The 15364-nt window shown below is 35.5% G+C and overlaps 3 protein-coding genes and 1 non-coding gene across 4 annotated transcripts; 3 read left to right on the plus strand and 1 right to left on the minus strand.

Moving 5' to 3' along the window:
* Positions 1-118: 118 nt before the first annotated feature.
* Positions 119-190, minus strand: Trnaw-cca (transfer RNA tryptophan (anticodon CCA)). Its single transcript has one exon. It is a non-coding gene; the product is annotated as a tRNA-Trp (tRNA).
* An 805-nt stretch (positions 191-995) lies between these two features.
* Positions 996-5141, plus strand: LOC105220202 (lipoyl synthase, mitochondrial). Its single transcript, XM_011196659.3, has 6 exons — positions 996-1110; positions 3229-3366; positions 3430-3804; positions 4020-4176; positions 4235-4292; positions 4360-5141. Exons 2-6 carry the CDS (start codon positions 3328-3330, stop codon positions 4901-4903), a joined length of 1173 nt encoding a protein of 390 aa, XP_011194961.1. The 5' UTR covers positions 996-1110; positions 3229-3327; the 3' UTR covers positions 4904-5141.
* A 629-nt stretch (positions 5142-5770) lies between these two features.
* Positions 5771-6935, plus strand: LOC105210583 (cationic amino acid transporter 4). Its single transcript, XM_011181631.3, has 2 exons — positions 5771-6282; positions 6427-6935. Exons 1-2 carry the CDS (start codon positions 6141-6143, stop codon positions 6933-6935), a joined length of 651 nt encoding a protein of 216 aa, XP_011179933.2. The 5' UTR covers positions 5771-6140.
* Positions 6936-7166: 231 nt separating this feature from the next.
* On the plus strand, positions 7167-8315 carry LOC128921544 (probable cationic amino acid transporter). Its single transcript, XM_054229487.1, has one exon. It carries the CDS (start codon positions 7167-7169, stop codon positions 8313-8315), a length of 1149 nt encoding a protein of 382 aa, XP_054085462.1.
* The last annotated feature ends 7049 nt before the right edge of the window (positions 8316-15364 follow it).

The raw sequence follows: 15364 nt of genomic DNA on the forward strand, positions 1-15364 counted from the left end.
ATCATAAGCTAGCTAGCTATATAATTGTAGATTGTTCTCAAATATTAAATAGTTTTATTAAATATACAATTAAAAAATAAAAATAAAATTAATAATAAAATAGGATCAACTTGTGATATGACCCCGACGTGATTTGAACACGCAACCTTCTGATCTGGAGTCAGACGCGCTACCGTTGCGCCACGGAGTCTTATTAAATAATGCGGCTCACATAGCTGTACATTAATGTAGTTTTAATGCGTTAAACTTTAATTCAAAGGTTCTAAGTAAATGTCTTTAAGTTTTTTTTTTTATTTTCTGATTTTTATATCTTATCAAACCTTATCGCACCATAATTTGCAATAAAATTCTTAGATATCCTTAAGGTCACTGTAATTGTAGCACGTTTTATTAATTACCACCTTATTCTAAACAGATAAGATATTGAGATTAGTGTTCGATATACAAATTTCGAATATTCTGAAAATAATTAAGCAAAATTATTGGCAATACAACATATAATAACCCAAACAAAGTATGTAAATTTATACTACTCGTAATTTAATCTATACTGAAATTACATTTTTGTTCTATAAGCATTTTCGAATTCAAAAATATATATACATATTTTTTTATTTTATATTTTTTTATATTAAAAATGTTGTATGAAAATCACAGAATCATTCCGAAAACTGCCACTTATAGATTTGAATTTCTTAAGAGTTAAACATTGCAAAAAATAAATATAATAAAATAAATAAAAAAGAAAAAAGTGATATTTTCCATAAAAACTTTGAGGATTCGAACCTGAGACTTTTGCTATACAAAGAGTGAATGCTGTTCAACGTACCAAAATTAAATATTTAATAAACGATTTAATTTGTTTTAAAACATGAATGATAATAATTATGAATTCTGATACGCATTCAATAAACAAATTTATTTTTTATGAATACTTCTTTTTGTTTATAAACAACAATTGTGGAAAACATTAAGTCGTGGCGACATCTGGTGGTTCATAGCAAATTGTCATTCATTCTAACAGTTTGAAAGCTATGGTGTTTGCCAAAACATGCAAGACCGTACGTTCCCAGCTCAATATCGTCGTTGTCAAAATCAGCTGTTAAATGTAGTCGTCCAGAGAACGTATAATATAGAGAAGGTTCATGGTGTGCCGATTGTCAAAGTGGTCCTCTTTTCGCAGGGGTACTCGCCAAGATGAGCGTGTTTCACCACAGAAAATTATTAGCGTGTTTCACCACAGGTTTAACATCAGCGCACTCGAAAATAGCAGAATTGAGCGGTTTCAGTGTTAAATGAGAAAAATTGTGTTAATTTGAATGTTAATAACTGTACGCTTACAGATTCGCTTATATACAGTGCGCAAACGACTCGCTATATAATTTCATTTACATTTAATATCAAAATACATACGTATATATGCAAAACTTTATGATTTATTCCAGAAAATGCTTTGAAGTATATAATGAAATAATTATTTTATATACTTATGTTAAAATATAATATAATTATATACTGCATACATATGAATATTTATTTTCTTTGGTTATTAAAAGTTTCGATAATATACCAAAAGAATAAAAGTTGGCGCATAATTTGTAATTATGTGTGCATGTAAACAAAATCGAAAGAACCATACGCATAATGTTTGTAAATTTGTTTACATGCATATGTGCGTAAATATGAGCCTCATGGTTTGTTGTAAAATCTTCGTTGCCACGGACAACGAATGGCCGCAAATTGTGATTTTTTGTTCTCAAGTCAAAGCAGTGTCGCACGTTCGAAGGGAAGGGGTCCAGGTCCCCAACTCATGTTATCGTTTGAATTTTTATGTCTTGATTCTTACAGAAATCAGTCGTAGTACATTGAAATATGGCATAATACATTGGTAGAATATTTAAATACATTTAATTATTTGTATTTGCTAATTGTAGGTCAATACTATACAATACATAATTAGCGCATTTATAATTAGGGAGGGATCACTTGAAACGCCTCTGTAAAGCTCGATGTGTCGAAGGTTTGATGGCCGCCTGCGCGACGTCAAAACGACACAACATTGCGTTGTTGGTAGAAAATCGGCTTGTCGTAAATATGTATGAATATGTATGAGCATGCAAACATATCGACATAAATTTTTGCGATCCTCAAATCAGAATTTTTGCTGAAAAATATTTTAAATCGACTCAAGGGCTATGTTGGCATTTTTGTACCTAGGTTTTTGCGATGTTGTAAATTTTCCTTCTGGAGGGAACATTAGAAAAATCTTCAATTTATGATTTTTGTCATCGTCGCGAAAAGCCGTTTGTAGACATGGCATGCGCAGGGAGGTGTGTATGGCGTTGTTTTTATGAATGAAGCAACTTTGCCAAGTGAATGTGCGCTTGCGTTCATGAATGAAAATGGTTTTGTTGTATGTACCACAAAATTTGGCTTCGTTGATTGGCTGCCATATTGACTTGTGATGCTGCTTATGCGTTTGAGGCGCTTGTTGTTTTTGTAGAAAATACTTTTGATTTTTTGTGATGGTGACAAACTTACGTGTACGCGTATGCGAATGTAAGTTTGTGTATGCATTACTTGTTCGTCAATGACATACAAACATATTTATGTAAATGCATATGTAACAATGTGTGCATATGACCTTCACTGATAAGTGATAACGAGACAATACGAATTTTGGAAGATGTCCATACATATGCATCTACATATGTATGTATGTACGTAAGCGCTTTTGTATATATCTAGGTATACACATGTATGTATATACAAGTCTCATATAATGAAATATGTAGTTAATTTTAGTATTGTAAGAAATGCATTTAATATAAAAATAAAAGCATTTTTTATGAAAGTAGGTATATTATTTTAAAACATTACATTCATATGTAGGTCCGCTTAAACATGCCGACAAATATGCCTCTGAAATCGCATAATTTATTTGAATTGAATAAATTTTGCAAGCAGTCATAAATAAATATCATATTAGCACATAAGATTGCATATAAATGTATCAATATATAAGCAAACGGGCTAACATTCCGATATAATAGAAATGTAAATCTCTGAGCATATTTTTCATTTAATGCTCAGCAATGTTAACGTGACGCTGTTAAAATTTCTCCTTCCGAGCTGGCTGAGGTGAAACACGCTCATCGTGTTTTGTTAGATTTTGACAATTCACACGCTGGTCCGCAATTGGACCTTCTCTATATTTAACGTTCTCTGAGTCGTCCCCGCTGATTGTTATTTAATTCGTACGCATAAATTTTGGAAAATTATACACGCAGCTCAAGGCACATAATCAAATAAATAGTTGATGGCAAAATGCTGCGACAATGCGTGCCTAAATCACCAGTAAGGGTGGTAAGTAAAATAAAATCATTAAATCAGTTGAAAAATTTGTTCACACAATTTCATCATGCACAGCACACCAGCGCACGGTGTTTACTCAGAGGAGCTGCAACGAATGCGCCAGCCACAGAAGCCAACGAGAAACTCGAGGAAATACGTGGGCGACTGGCGAAAGGACCAAATTTCCAAGATTTCGTACAAAATCCGGAGTATACGCGCGAAGAATGGACCGCCTACGAAGGCAAATTGCGTCGTGAGAAGGGCGAGAACGAACGTTTGCGTTTACCACCTTGGTTGAAGACTACCATACCGATGGGTAAAAATTTTGCCAAGATCAAGACGCAGTTGCGAGAATTGAAATTGGCTACAGTGTGTGAAGAAGCGCGTTGTCCGAATATCGGCGAATGTTGGGGTGGCGGAGAACATGGCACACAAACAGCAACTATTATGGTAAGACAAAACAAAAATTATGTGTATATCTTAAATAATTAAATATTACATTAACAGAGTAAGCTCTAAATTCAGTTATCTTTTTATAACACGACAATAGTGCTATTCTGACCTTAACTGATAACCTCTCCGACGTATTTTTTTGTATTTGTGTATGTTTTCACTATTTACTTACATATGTATACTCAAACATTCTTATCTTTTGCTTGTCACAGCTGATGGGTGACACATGTACGCGTGGTTGTCGTTTCTGCTCTGTTAAAACTGCCCGCAAACCACCACCACTGGATCCCGCTGAGCCTGTGAATACAGCTAAAGCTATTGCCTCCTGGGGACTAGATTATATTGTGCTCACTTCGGTGGATCGAGATGGTATATTGTGCTATTTTAGAGTTATATTTTAAGAGATTTTATATATATTTACTTCTAGATTTACCCGATGGTGGTTCAAATCATATCGCAGAGACGGTGCGTGAAATCAAACAACGGTAAGTCTCTCAAACTTTTTTCCATGTTTTTTTTTTTCATTATTATATGGCTTATTTTGTCTTTTAGTAACCCAAACATTTTCGTCGAATGCTTGGTGCCTGATTTCCGTGGCGATTTGTCTTGCGTCGAGACTATAGCCAACAGCGGTCTAGACGTGTATGCGCACAATATTGAAACTGTCGAGAAGTTAACACCATTTGTGCGTGATCGTCGCGCACATTATCGTCAAACACTCGCGGTGCTACAGCAAGCCAAACAGTTTAATCCAAAACTCATTACAAAGAGCTCTATCATGCTCGGCTTGGGTGAAACAGATGCCGAAATCGAACAAACTCTGCTGGATCTGCGTGAAGCTGGAGTGGAATGCCTCACGCTGGGGCAATACATGCAACCCACAAATAAGCATTTAAAAGTGATCGAGTATGTAACGCCTGAGAAATTCAAACACTGGGAGACACGCGGCAACGAATTGGGTTTCTTGTACACGGCCAGTGGACCGCTGGTGCGTAGCTCATACAAGGCAGGTGAATTCTTCATAACAAGCATACTAAAGAATCGTCAAGCGCCGCCAATGCAAGCGGGGGAAACTCAAGCCACACAGGAGAAGTGAATTGTTATGTTTGAAGCGGTTAAAAAATAATTATAAGCTTGTGACACAAATAAAAATCTATAAAATTGACGAATGCAAGCTGATTATGCATAAACAAATTAATTAGTTTGGAATTGTGATTCATATTTTTTGATGTAAAAATATTATTTTGTGCAAATAATCAATTGTTAAAGTGATATAGTATGTGCTTACACAACCGATATGTAGTAAAATATACGCTTGTTAAGAAAAATTCAAATTTAGTTTTCAATTAATTAAAAAGCTAAAAATAGTCGTGCAATGTATTGAAATCATAACTGTTTTAAGTAAATGTGACTGTGTGTGTAATATACATATAGAGCACAACTCATAATCGCATTAAAGCCAGAGAGTTTAAAACCAATGAGAATGCAACGACAAGCACAATCAACTTGCATTAATTTCTGTGGTCACCTATCAACTAGCAAATGTTGTTGTATTAGTGCACTTATGAAGTTCAAGTTCATACAACAACAACAACAAACTGCAATAGAAATAACCACAAAAGCGATTGCTTTGCCACACAGTCTCATTTCCACACTTCCGCCTGTGTGGGTAGGCGTCTTTGTTGATGTGATTGCCAAGGTGGCCGCGTCACCTCAACAAGTGTCCGTTTTTACAGCAACAAACAACACGAAACACTTTCAGTAGTGCATACACGTCAGCAGAAGTAAACAAAGTTTCGTTTTACATGGCCACCACAAGCCCCTTACCGCTTCCCTTTTAACTGCTGTTGCAACTGTTAATGGATTTTTCGCGCATGCGCCGCAGTCAAACACATTTAATCGCATTTTCCTTCGTACGAAATTTTCTCACAGCACCATTGACATTTGTGAGTCAATTGTCAGTTGTGAAAATTGCTGCAGCTGCTGCAGCCTTGCAGTGGAAAGTGTAATATTCCTTAAAATAGTAGAAAATAACTAAAAATATTCTAAATAAATTGTGAAAAAATATTTGAAAGTGAAAAACAGCGAAGATTTGCTGAAAAGACAACGTATAGGTGTAGTGAGTTAGGCAAGCCTAAAAGTATGCAACGTTACTGCGACATATGTTAAAGAGTAACAGCGCACTTTTGCATAACCCAAAGGCATAGAGGAGTTCCGGTGCAAACGCACTCAACTTGCAACACTTGCCACTGTTTTTGAACAACGCTTCCAGCGTATGTACGCCTTAGAAGTCGCTTGTTAGTGAGTTTCAAACTGCTGTCTTCGCCGTCAATATGCCCAGTTCACGACGCATTATACTTGGACATGTTATGTCCGGTTTGTGCTCCAAGATGAACCGCACGAAGCCCGTGCCAGCGGATGTCATGGAGACGCCACTGAAGCGCTGCCTCAACACCTTTGACATCACGCTGTTGGGTGAGTACAGAGATCACCAGGAAGTGAGTAAGTGGGAAAAGGTGTGAGAAGTGGCTTTATCATTGAAAATTCTTAAAAAAATAGTATCTTTCTTTTCACCGCCGCACCTCATTGAAATTTCTCTCAATCCTTTACGGTTTTCAGGCATCGGGCACATGGTTGGCGCCGGCATTTATGTGCTCACCGGCACGGTGGCGAAGGATATGGCCGGTCCGGGCATAATACTCTCCTTCATCTTGGCCAGTTTCGTTTCACTGTTGGCCGCGCTCTGCTATGCGGAGTTCGGCACACGTGTGCCCAAAGCGGGCTCGGCCTATGTCTACACCTACATCTCGATTGGCGAGTTCTGGGCTTTTGTCATCGGTTGGAATATACTGCTGGAGCATATGTTGGGTGCTGCCTCGGTGGCGCGTGCCTGGAGTGGTTATGTGGACTCGATGTTGGACGGTTGGATTGGTAATACGACGCTCGCCATCACCGGTGAGCTGCATGAGCAATTGTTCGCACGTTATCCCGATGTGTTGGCCTTTCTGGTGTGTCTGGTTTATGCTGCTGCTTTGGGGATTGGCGTTAAAGCCACGGCCGTTTTCAATAGCTTGTTGACTACTGTGAATATTGCCGTTATGATTTTGGTCATCGGTGTGGGTTTCTGATACGCGGATACTAAGAACTGGTCAGAGGCAGAGGGTGGTTTCCTACCTTATGGTGTGGGTGGTGTTATTGCTGGTGCCGCCACTTGTTTCTATGCTTTTGTGGGTTTCGACTCCATAGCCACGTCATCGGAGGAAGCCAAGAATCCGTCAGTGTCTATACCAATAGCCACTTTGCTTTCACTCAGCGCCGTTACAGTTGGTTACATATTGGTCTCTGCAGCGCTCACGCTTATGATACCGATACGTGAAATCAACCCCGCTGCATCGCTGCCTGAAGCCTTCGGACAAATGAATCTCTATTGGGCCAAGTATGTGATCTCGATTGGCGCACTCTGTGGCATGACGACCACACTACTGGGTTCGTTATTTGCCCTGCCGCGTTGCATGTACGCTATGGCCTCGGATGGACTGCTCTTCAGCTGCTTTGGACGCATCAACACCACCACACAAGTTCCCGTGCTCAATCTGGTGGTTTCCGGCCTGTTAAGCGCAATACTGGCGCTGCTCTTCGATTTGGAGAAGCTCGTGGAGTTCATGTCAATTGGTACGCTACTCGCCTACACCATCGTCTCCGCCAGTGTCATAATACTGCGCTATCGCCCACTGGCCAGTCAGGAGCATGCTATCTACGCCCCAGATACACCCGACGAGGATGATGATGACAACACCTCGCAATCTAGCATCGACACCGCTTCACCTACAAGTGATTTGATAGAGGGCGCACTCGCTGGCCGACTCAAACCACAATTCCGTTGGCTCGAACCACTACTCGGTCGCTTTGAACCCGGCGCAGCTGTATCCGCTGCGGTGCTGCTCTTCTCAGTGCTCAGCTTTGCGATTTGCTTCCAACTCGAGGTATCCTGGTCGGAACTTTACACCGGCACTTGGTGGGCGCTCCTCCTCTACGGTTTTATGATATTTATAGCTGGCGCTTGTGTCGCCGTGATTGCGGTACATCATCAGAACACGCGCGGACTCAACTTCAAAGTGCCGCTGGTGCCCTTCGTGCCGGCGCTAAGCATCTTCTGCAACATTGTGCTCATGGTGCATTTGAGTGCGCTCACCTGGTTGCGCTTTTTCATCTGGGTCGCCGTCGGCATGCTGATCTACTTCCTCTACGGCATACATCACAGCAAAGAGGGTGAGGTGTGCTCTTCCTATTCCATGTTAATGACTTCAACGGAGGCGTGCAAATCGCATTGGGGTGCTACGGGCGGCGGATTCACCATCAGTTTGAGTGGCAGTGGGGGTGGCGGTGTAATGAAGCGCACTGTCTTGCAACGTTTCATTGGCAGGAAAATGGATGATAAGAAACCGATTGTGGAGGAGGAGGATGTGGATGTGGATGTGGATGAGGTGGACGAAGAGGGACACACGTAAGTGGCTAGTGAGGGGGCGAAGTGCAAAGCAACAAGTGGGGAGTGTGAAGGTTTTGATTTACTTTGGTTTGACATTTGAGCTTCGAATGGAATTTATTTTTAACATTTATTATAGCATTTTATATGGCGCACAAATATTCAAAAAATTATTTTTTTTTTTTTGGTTTTTTTTGAAGACATGCTTAGAATTTTTTAAGCGTCTTAGCGCTGAATTTCTATATGTGTAGCGTCGAATAAAAAGCTTATCTTACGCTTTCTTTGTTGCTTACTCAAGCCAGAGTGTGTCGAAATACCCAGTGAGATGAGTCATGGCTCAATGCATGCACAGACGTGTTGAATTGCGGTTCTGATACAAAAGCCTGCGATAAACAGAGTCAATTCGCGAAACTCGACTTTATTATTTATTTCATTATTTTTCAGTTGTCAACGTGCGGCTTTGTGACATAATATTTTGTAATTGTTTTGAAATGTTTAAGCATAAAACTCTAGCGACCAGCCAGTTAGAGCTTTATGCATTAAGCATGCCATTTGCTGATTAATTAATATTTTAATTGTTATAAATTTCATATAAGTATTATTAAAGTGGTAGAATAATTAAAATAATATTACAAAAATTTTCTAAAATTAAATTTTAATTTTTTATTAATTAATTTTAATTTTATTTTGATTTAATTTTTTATTTTTAATTTTATTTTTATTTTTATTTTTATTTTTATTTTATTTTTATTTTAATTTTAATTTTAATTTTAATTTTAATTTTAATTTTAATTTTAATTTTAATTTTAATTTTAATTTTAATTTTATTTTTAATTTTAATTTTAATTTTAATTTTAATTTTAATTTTAATTTTATTTTTAATTTTAATTTTAATTTTAATTTCAGTTTTAATTTTAATTTTAATTTTAATTTTAATTTTAATTTTAATTTTAATTTTAATTTTAATTTTAATTTTAATTTTAATTTTAATTTTAATTTTAATTTTAATTTTAATTTTAATTTTAATTTTAATTTTAATTTTAATTTTAATTTTAATTTTAATTTTAATTTTAATTTTAATTTTAATTTTAATTTTAATTTTAATTTTAATTTTAATTTTAATTTTAATTTTAATTTTAATTTTAATTTTAATTTTAATTTTAATTTTAATTTTAATTTTAATTTTAATTTTAATTTTAATTTTAATTTTAATTTTAATTTTAATTTTAATTTTAATTTTAATTTTAATTTTTATTTTTATTTTTATTTTAATTTTAATTTTAATTTTAATTTTAATTTTAATTTTAATTTTAATTTTAATTTTAATTTTAATTTTAATTTTAATTTTAATTTGAATTTGAATTTGAATTTGAATTTGAATTTGAATTTGAATTTGAATTTGAATTTGAATTTTTAATTTTAATTTTAGATTACAAAATTAGCATCGCTTCTTTGTGTTAAAATTTGTATTTGTAGATAACAAAAATTAATTTCTTTATACTATTTATCTCTCCTCTATTACCCACCCAAAAAGTATAAAAAAAAATTATAAAAAAACCACAGATTTTGTGCAGCCAAACTAACTATAAACAAAGATTTTAAAGAGAAACTCAATTAGTATTCCATGTCTAGAGAGAATATGTGTAATACATGCATACAAATATATTTTATGAATAAACGGTATTACAGCACATAAGAAGAATGAAGAAGTTAAGAAGTTTATTGATTTATAATGAAAAAATACTTTACGCGTGCTTAAGTGAAAAGAAATTTGCGTGATTGGCTCTCAGTCTACCGAACAATAAGTCTAATAAAAAAATAAATTAAAAGTAAATAAAAAATACGAATTTCCCTGCGAAACCTAAAATTTCGTGGCCTACTTCCAGGCGTTGTGACGCATATTTCACAATTTTCGTTTGCTGCAGTCAATTCACCCATTTCTTTTCACTCTTAACACGCATAAAGAGTAAATAACTTGAAATAATTATTCAATTAACTCAAACATACTATATATATACATATAATATAAATATATTTATGCACATTCAATTGAAATGTTAATATTATATATATAAACATACCAAATTACCTGCAAATATATACATACATACATATATATACAAGTACATATTATATGAATAAATGCATACAAATATTTAGCTAAATGTATAATTGTTAGAGAGTATTAATTGGTTTCCTTGTTTTGTGTAATTCAAGAACAAATGTAACCAACAGCAATTATTAAATTAAATCAAATTGAATTAAATTATAACAAACAATACAAACGCACATACATTTATATATGTATACATGTATGATATGTTGATATATAATATATAAATACATATGCAGTGAAATGAAGGTGGGACTGTGTGTTTTTCTATTCTTTTAAAGTGGGTAAGCAGTAGGAACTGTTATGAAAACTGTAGAATGAAGCATTTCCTAAAATAATTCATTGGATTTGCTTAGCTTCAACTGCCTCCTGAATCGCCAGGGCTTGAATGAAAGACTACAGAAGGATAGAGTTGTTCTTCATGCTGAAGGTCTCTGTGTTATTCTTTCTCAGTCGAATTTGGTTAGACCTTTCGCTTTAGAGAGACCGAAGAGACAGAATACTGTGGATTTCTTGTATAGAGGTGAGTAACTAACAATTCGTTTCTAATCTCTCCTCGGATTTTAGGGCTTGGATTAAAGACTTCAGGATCATATAGAATTTTTAGAATGCATGTTAGAGTTACATTTCGAAAATTTGTCCTGAGATTTGGTAGTCAAATATGTGAAACGTGAGTCTTTTTAGTGCCTCCAGAAACATCGGCGCTTGAATTGAAGACTTCAGGATCATATATTCAGTTTCCTCTCTTCTTTTTAGAATGCAAGTTAGAGTTAAGTTTGGAAAGTTAATCTGTAGATACGAGAGTCCTTTTAGGGCCTCCAGAAACATCAGCGCTTGGATTAAGGGCCTCAGAGTCATATAGCCGGTCTCTTCCCTTCTTTGTCTTTTGAAAACGACATAGAAGCCAGAGTCTCTATAGTGTATTTCCTCGTCGATTCTGAATAGACACCTTCTGCTTTAGAGATTCCGAAGAAACAAAATAGGTGAGATTAAGTTAGTTTGTAAGGCTGTTCCCCAGAAACACACGTAGACTATGAAAGACAGTCCTTTGTGAAACCAAGATCCCTGCCTTGATTAGGTATTAGGGTTCGACAAAACCTATTGAACCTACTAGAAATCTGCAAAGATTTTTCACTTCCACATTCGTTATTTCGCGTGGTTCTTCGAAAAAATGAGCTCCGAGAAATATTTTTCTGGATCTCTCAAAGACGGGATATTCCACAAGAAAGTGATGAGATGATTTCACTTCGTCCACATTCAGGCAACTTCTACTGCTAGCATTCGGTAAGATGCTTAACCTTAGATCCCGATGGGAACAGAATACTTATGATTGTTTATATAGAGACGAATACCCTGATATGTTTAGAGAACTAACTATACACAATATTGGACTATTTAATAGTTAAATAAACTATTTGAACTGCTTTTGAAATAAAATATTTGTTTTATAAGTAGATCTTCAAAACTATCTTTAGTACTATGGATATATCGATTTGTGATTTCTCTTTCCCTTATAGATAGACGCTTTCGAAAGTATCTACAGACATTTAAGAGCTCTCAATGAAGTGTTTCCATTTCACAATTCTTGAAAAGGTATATGAATGTATCAATCTGGGAACATCAGCCTTCGGGATAGATGCTTTAAACGAACCCTTGCGCAACTTCGTTCTGGATACTGTAGCAGACTAAACTCCTACCTATCCAGACTAGACCCTGACATACTCAACATATGTCATGCATACAAAGAGTCCCCGCATGACACTAACCACCTCTTTGCATGCCGCCTTAACACTTTCCCTTTGATCCGACCCCATCGAAACAGCTCGTTTCCTAGGCCTCCCGTTAGATGACTTCGATGGCAACTAGGCTAGGCTTGTCATTTCAGGCAGACCTGAGTAACCGCTACAACAACAATAACAACGTGATTTAAACGAACGATAATATAGTATAACCCGTGTATCGATAGTTTTAAAGCTCCATGAATGAACGTTGTGACATTTTTTATGGATATTTAAAGATAAATGCATGGAGGTGAATTTATCTTTATCTTTGAATCGGTCGAGTTTGGTTTAATGAGGTTTTCTAAATTCAATAAGCCAAATAGCATACGATGTTTTAAATAAAAAGAACTGTTTAACAAAAACACGCCAGGGAACACTACATGGAAGAATACAAGCTACTTTATTCAAAAAAATAAAAAAATTCCCGTGAAATTGCTATTTGGATAAACAGTCTTCAACAAAAAACTTTAATGAATGAACCTTTAACTCGAAGCAAAAAAAGGCATTATCTATAGCTCTCATACAAGTGAATAGCACGCCAATTCTAAAAATTGCTTTATTTATTTATTTATTTACATACCATTTATTCCATTTATACACTCAATGAATGAAAATTTCTACGCTACACTTAAGCATTGTCTCTTTACGACCAACATTAGCTTTTCTTTTGCAAATTTTCACAATGACACTGCGAGTTTTTGGCAATCCCTGCAAGGCTAGGTGGATCAATACAAGTGTTACAAGGAGTAAAGAAAATTCCTACAGATGGGTAGCATCCTAGCACAGGCTTTGGACAGTTGTGGTAAAAGAACATTTCGTTTTGCTCGAATAACACAGCAGGAGCGCCAGTATTAGTTCTCTCAAGACAAAGATTTCTAGTGAAATTCGCACAGTTTATGCAAAAAGTGGAACAAAGAGTGGGTTGGTCTAAGATTTGCATGGCAAGTGGCTACAGTGTTTGCGAATAGTCTGTTGTCTTATATGTATATAGAGTAAGGTTCGATGGCATTTCCACTGCTTTAATGACAACTCCGACAAATGCCAACAAAACAGTTGCATTCGCACTGAACAGATGTAGGAATTTCCTTACAAAAATCACAACAACAAAGTATGTTGCATAGAAAATTCGTACATATGTTGGAGGAACGCGCCTGCCGTGACAAGGCCACGGTCACCCGATATCCTGCTGGCAGCGACATTGACACTTTGCCGCGCACAAATTATTTAGACGCTTGGTTGGTTGTTAGTAGTTGTTGTAGTTAGAATAATGTTTGTTGAACGGTTGATTGCAGCACGCTTACCTCTAAGTAACTTAACAGGACTATATATGTATATATGCTTGATAAGTGTCAGAAACACGCACTTTAATCATGCCCGCTCGCCGTCTGTGCACCGCAACCTACGCCAGTGACATCGCCAGGAAGCAGGTGGTTCCTGTTGCTTGGCGCACAGCCACAATCAAGGAATCTCTACACAAATGAGCATGAACAAAGGAAAAAATAACTGAAAAAACAAGTACTAGAGCAAAGCAGCAACAACAACAACAACACACACACACACCTAGGCAGGCAAAATGAAAATCAAATTGAAATCTAATTTTATAGCAGCAACCGGTGTTGTCTTCTACTTGTAGTATGTAGTAAGACGCCCTGCTTGACTGCTTGACACAGCGCGCCACGGCGCTCACTGCGCTTTGTGTGTCAAAGGACCGAGAGGACAGTGGCAGCTGTTTTGCTTTTGAATTCTAAGAATAAAACAACAAAAATCAAGAGCAGCAAACACCATTGACACTGTAATCGTTTCGGATATGGCAAGTAAATAAAGGATATTACGGTGCGGCTAGTGTACGAGTATTGGGCGCAATGAAAATAAAAGCGGAAAATACTCGGAATAAACATTTGCTTTTGAGCGAGATGGCAAGGTGTTTAATGATTTGTTTATTGACTTGAGGATTAAAGTGAAATCACATTTTGAGGCGTTTGTAGGCGTTTACTGCTGATTTTGGAGGTATGCTTTGTATGCACGGCTGATATCTTGGTTTTGCACTTATCAACAACGGACGACAGTTTAATAGGCATTAAATCAAATTATGGTTGAAAATGGAGCAATAACAGTGCTGAGCGGCGAAATCAAAAGCAAACAAATTAACATTCGAAATCTAATCTTCAAATTCGAATGATTTACCGAAACATTGTTTGAGGTTATGTAGTTCAAGGAACTCAGTATAGTCAGATAACAAAGCAGTAATGATGAAACTATAATGAGATAAGGTTAGGTTGAGGTGGTTTAGTATGTAAAGGTCTTCGAAACCATCGTCAGGAGTTTTTATTTTTATATAGAAAATTTAAATTTTACAAGCAGATACCATTTCAACTTTAAGAAAACTACTTTTTTAATTAAAACAAAAATTTAATTTGAATATTCTTTGTTTTCAAAATATTTTTTAAGTTATATTTCGAAATTACTTTAAGAAAACTACTTTTTTAATTCAAAACAATTTTTAATTCGGATATTATTTTTTCAAAATATTTTTAAGTTATATTTCGAAATTATTAAATAATACAATTTAAAATTCATTAGTGCAATTAAATATGAAGATTCTTGAATAGTCAAAAACGCCACAACAAAGCCTTAGAATTGAGGTGTGTTCAAAAAATAACGGGAATTTTCGTTTTTTGAAAAAAATATTTATTCATTCGTCTAAATTAACGTTGTCCCTCTACTTCCAACACTTCTCAAACTCGATTTTTGGAGCCAAACCTTCAGCGGTTTCTCACAAGCTTGTAAAATAACGGATCTTTAAGATTCTCTTTATTTTTGGAAATAGTAAAGAATCACACGGACTCATATTTGCCGATTGTGGATATTATCAATATAAAAAATTTTGACCATTCGACTCTCCAAAACCCGTGAAATTCAAAATTTTAAAATTCCCGTTAATTTTTGAATACACTTCGTATAACTTTTCAAATTGATATTGAACAAAAGCTTTCGATAAAACAAGTGCTAGAATGATTATCTAGTTTGAGAATAAAAAGAGGTTATATCACCCTAATAGGGTATCCGCATAATCTCTTAGATTGATTTTAAGTGGTCTTGCTTTCAAATATGATTTTTTTATATTTATGAGTCCAATTTATTGAGCTTTGCTGAGCTTGTGGTGAATAGAGTCTGAAATAT

The sequence above is a fragment of the Zeugodacus cucurbitae genome, chromosome 4 (genome assembly GCF_028554725.1).
Source record: "Zeugodacus cucurbitae isolate PBARC_wt_2022May chromosome 4, idZeuCucr1.2, whole genome shotgun sequence".
NCBI classification, from domain to species: Eukaryota; Metazoa; Arthropoda; class Insecta; order Diptera; family Tephritidae; genus Zeugodacus; species Zeugodacus cucurbitae.

What these genes read in the sequence shown, in the direction of transcription:
- LOC105220202 (XM_011196659.3), top strand. Translation starts at nt 3,328, where the DNA reads ATGCTGCGACAATGCGTGCCTAAATCACCAGTAAGGGTG. An exon ending in CTAAATCACCAGTAAGGGTG is followed by an intron (nt 3,367 to 3,429) that starts GTAAGTAAAATA and finishes CATCATGCACAG; the next exon opens with CACACCAGCGCACGGTGTTT. An exon ending in CACAAACAGCAACTATTATG is followed by an intron (nt 3,805 to 4,019) that starts GTAAGACAAAAC and finishes TGCTTGTCACAG; the next exon opens with CTGATGGGTGACACATGTAC.
- LOC105210583 (XM_011181631.3), top strand. Translation starts at nt 6,141, where the DNA reads ATGCCCAGTTCACGACGCATTATACTTGGACATGTTATGTCCGGTTTG. An exon ending in CTTTGACATCACGCTGTTGG is followed by an intron (nt 6,283 to 6,426) that starts GTGAGTACAGAG and finishes TACGGTTTTCAG; the next exon opens with GCATCGGGCACATGGTTGGC.
- LOC128921544 (XM_054229487.1), top strand. Translation starts at nt 7,167, where the DNA reads ATGATACCGATACGTGAAATCAACCCCGCTGCATCGCTGCCTGAAGCC.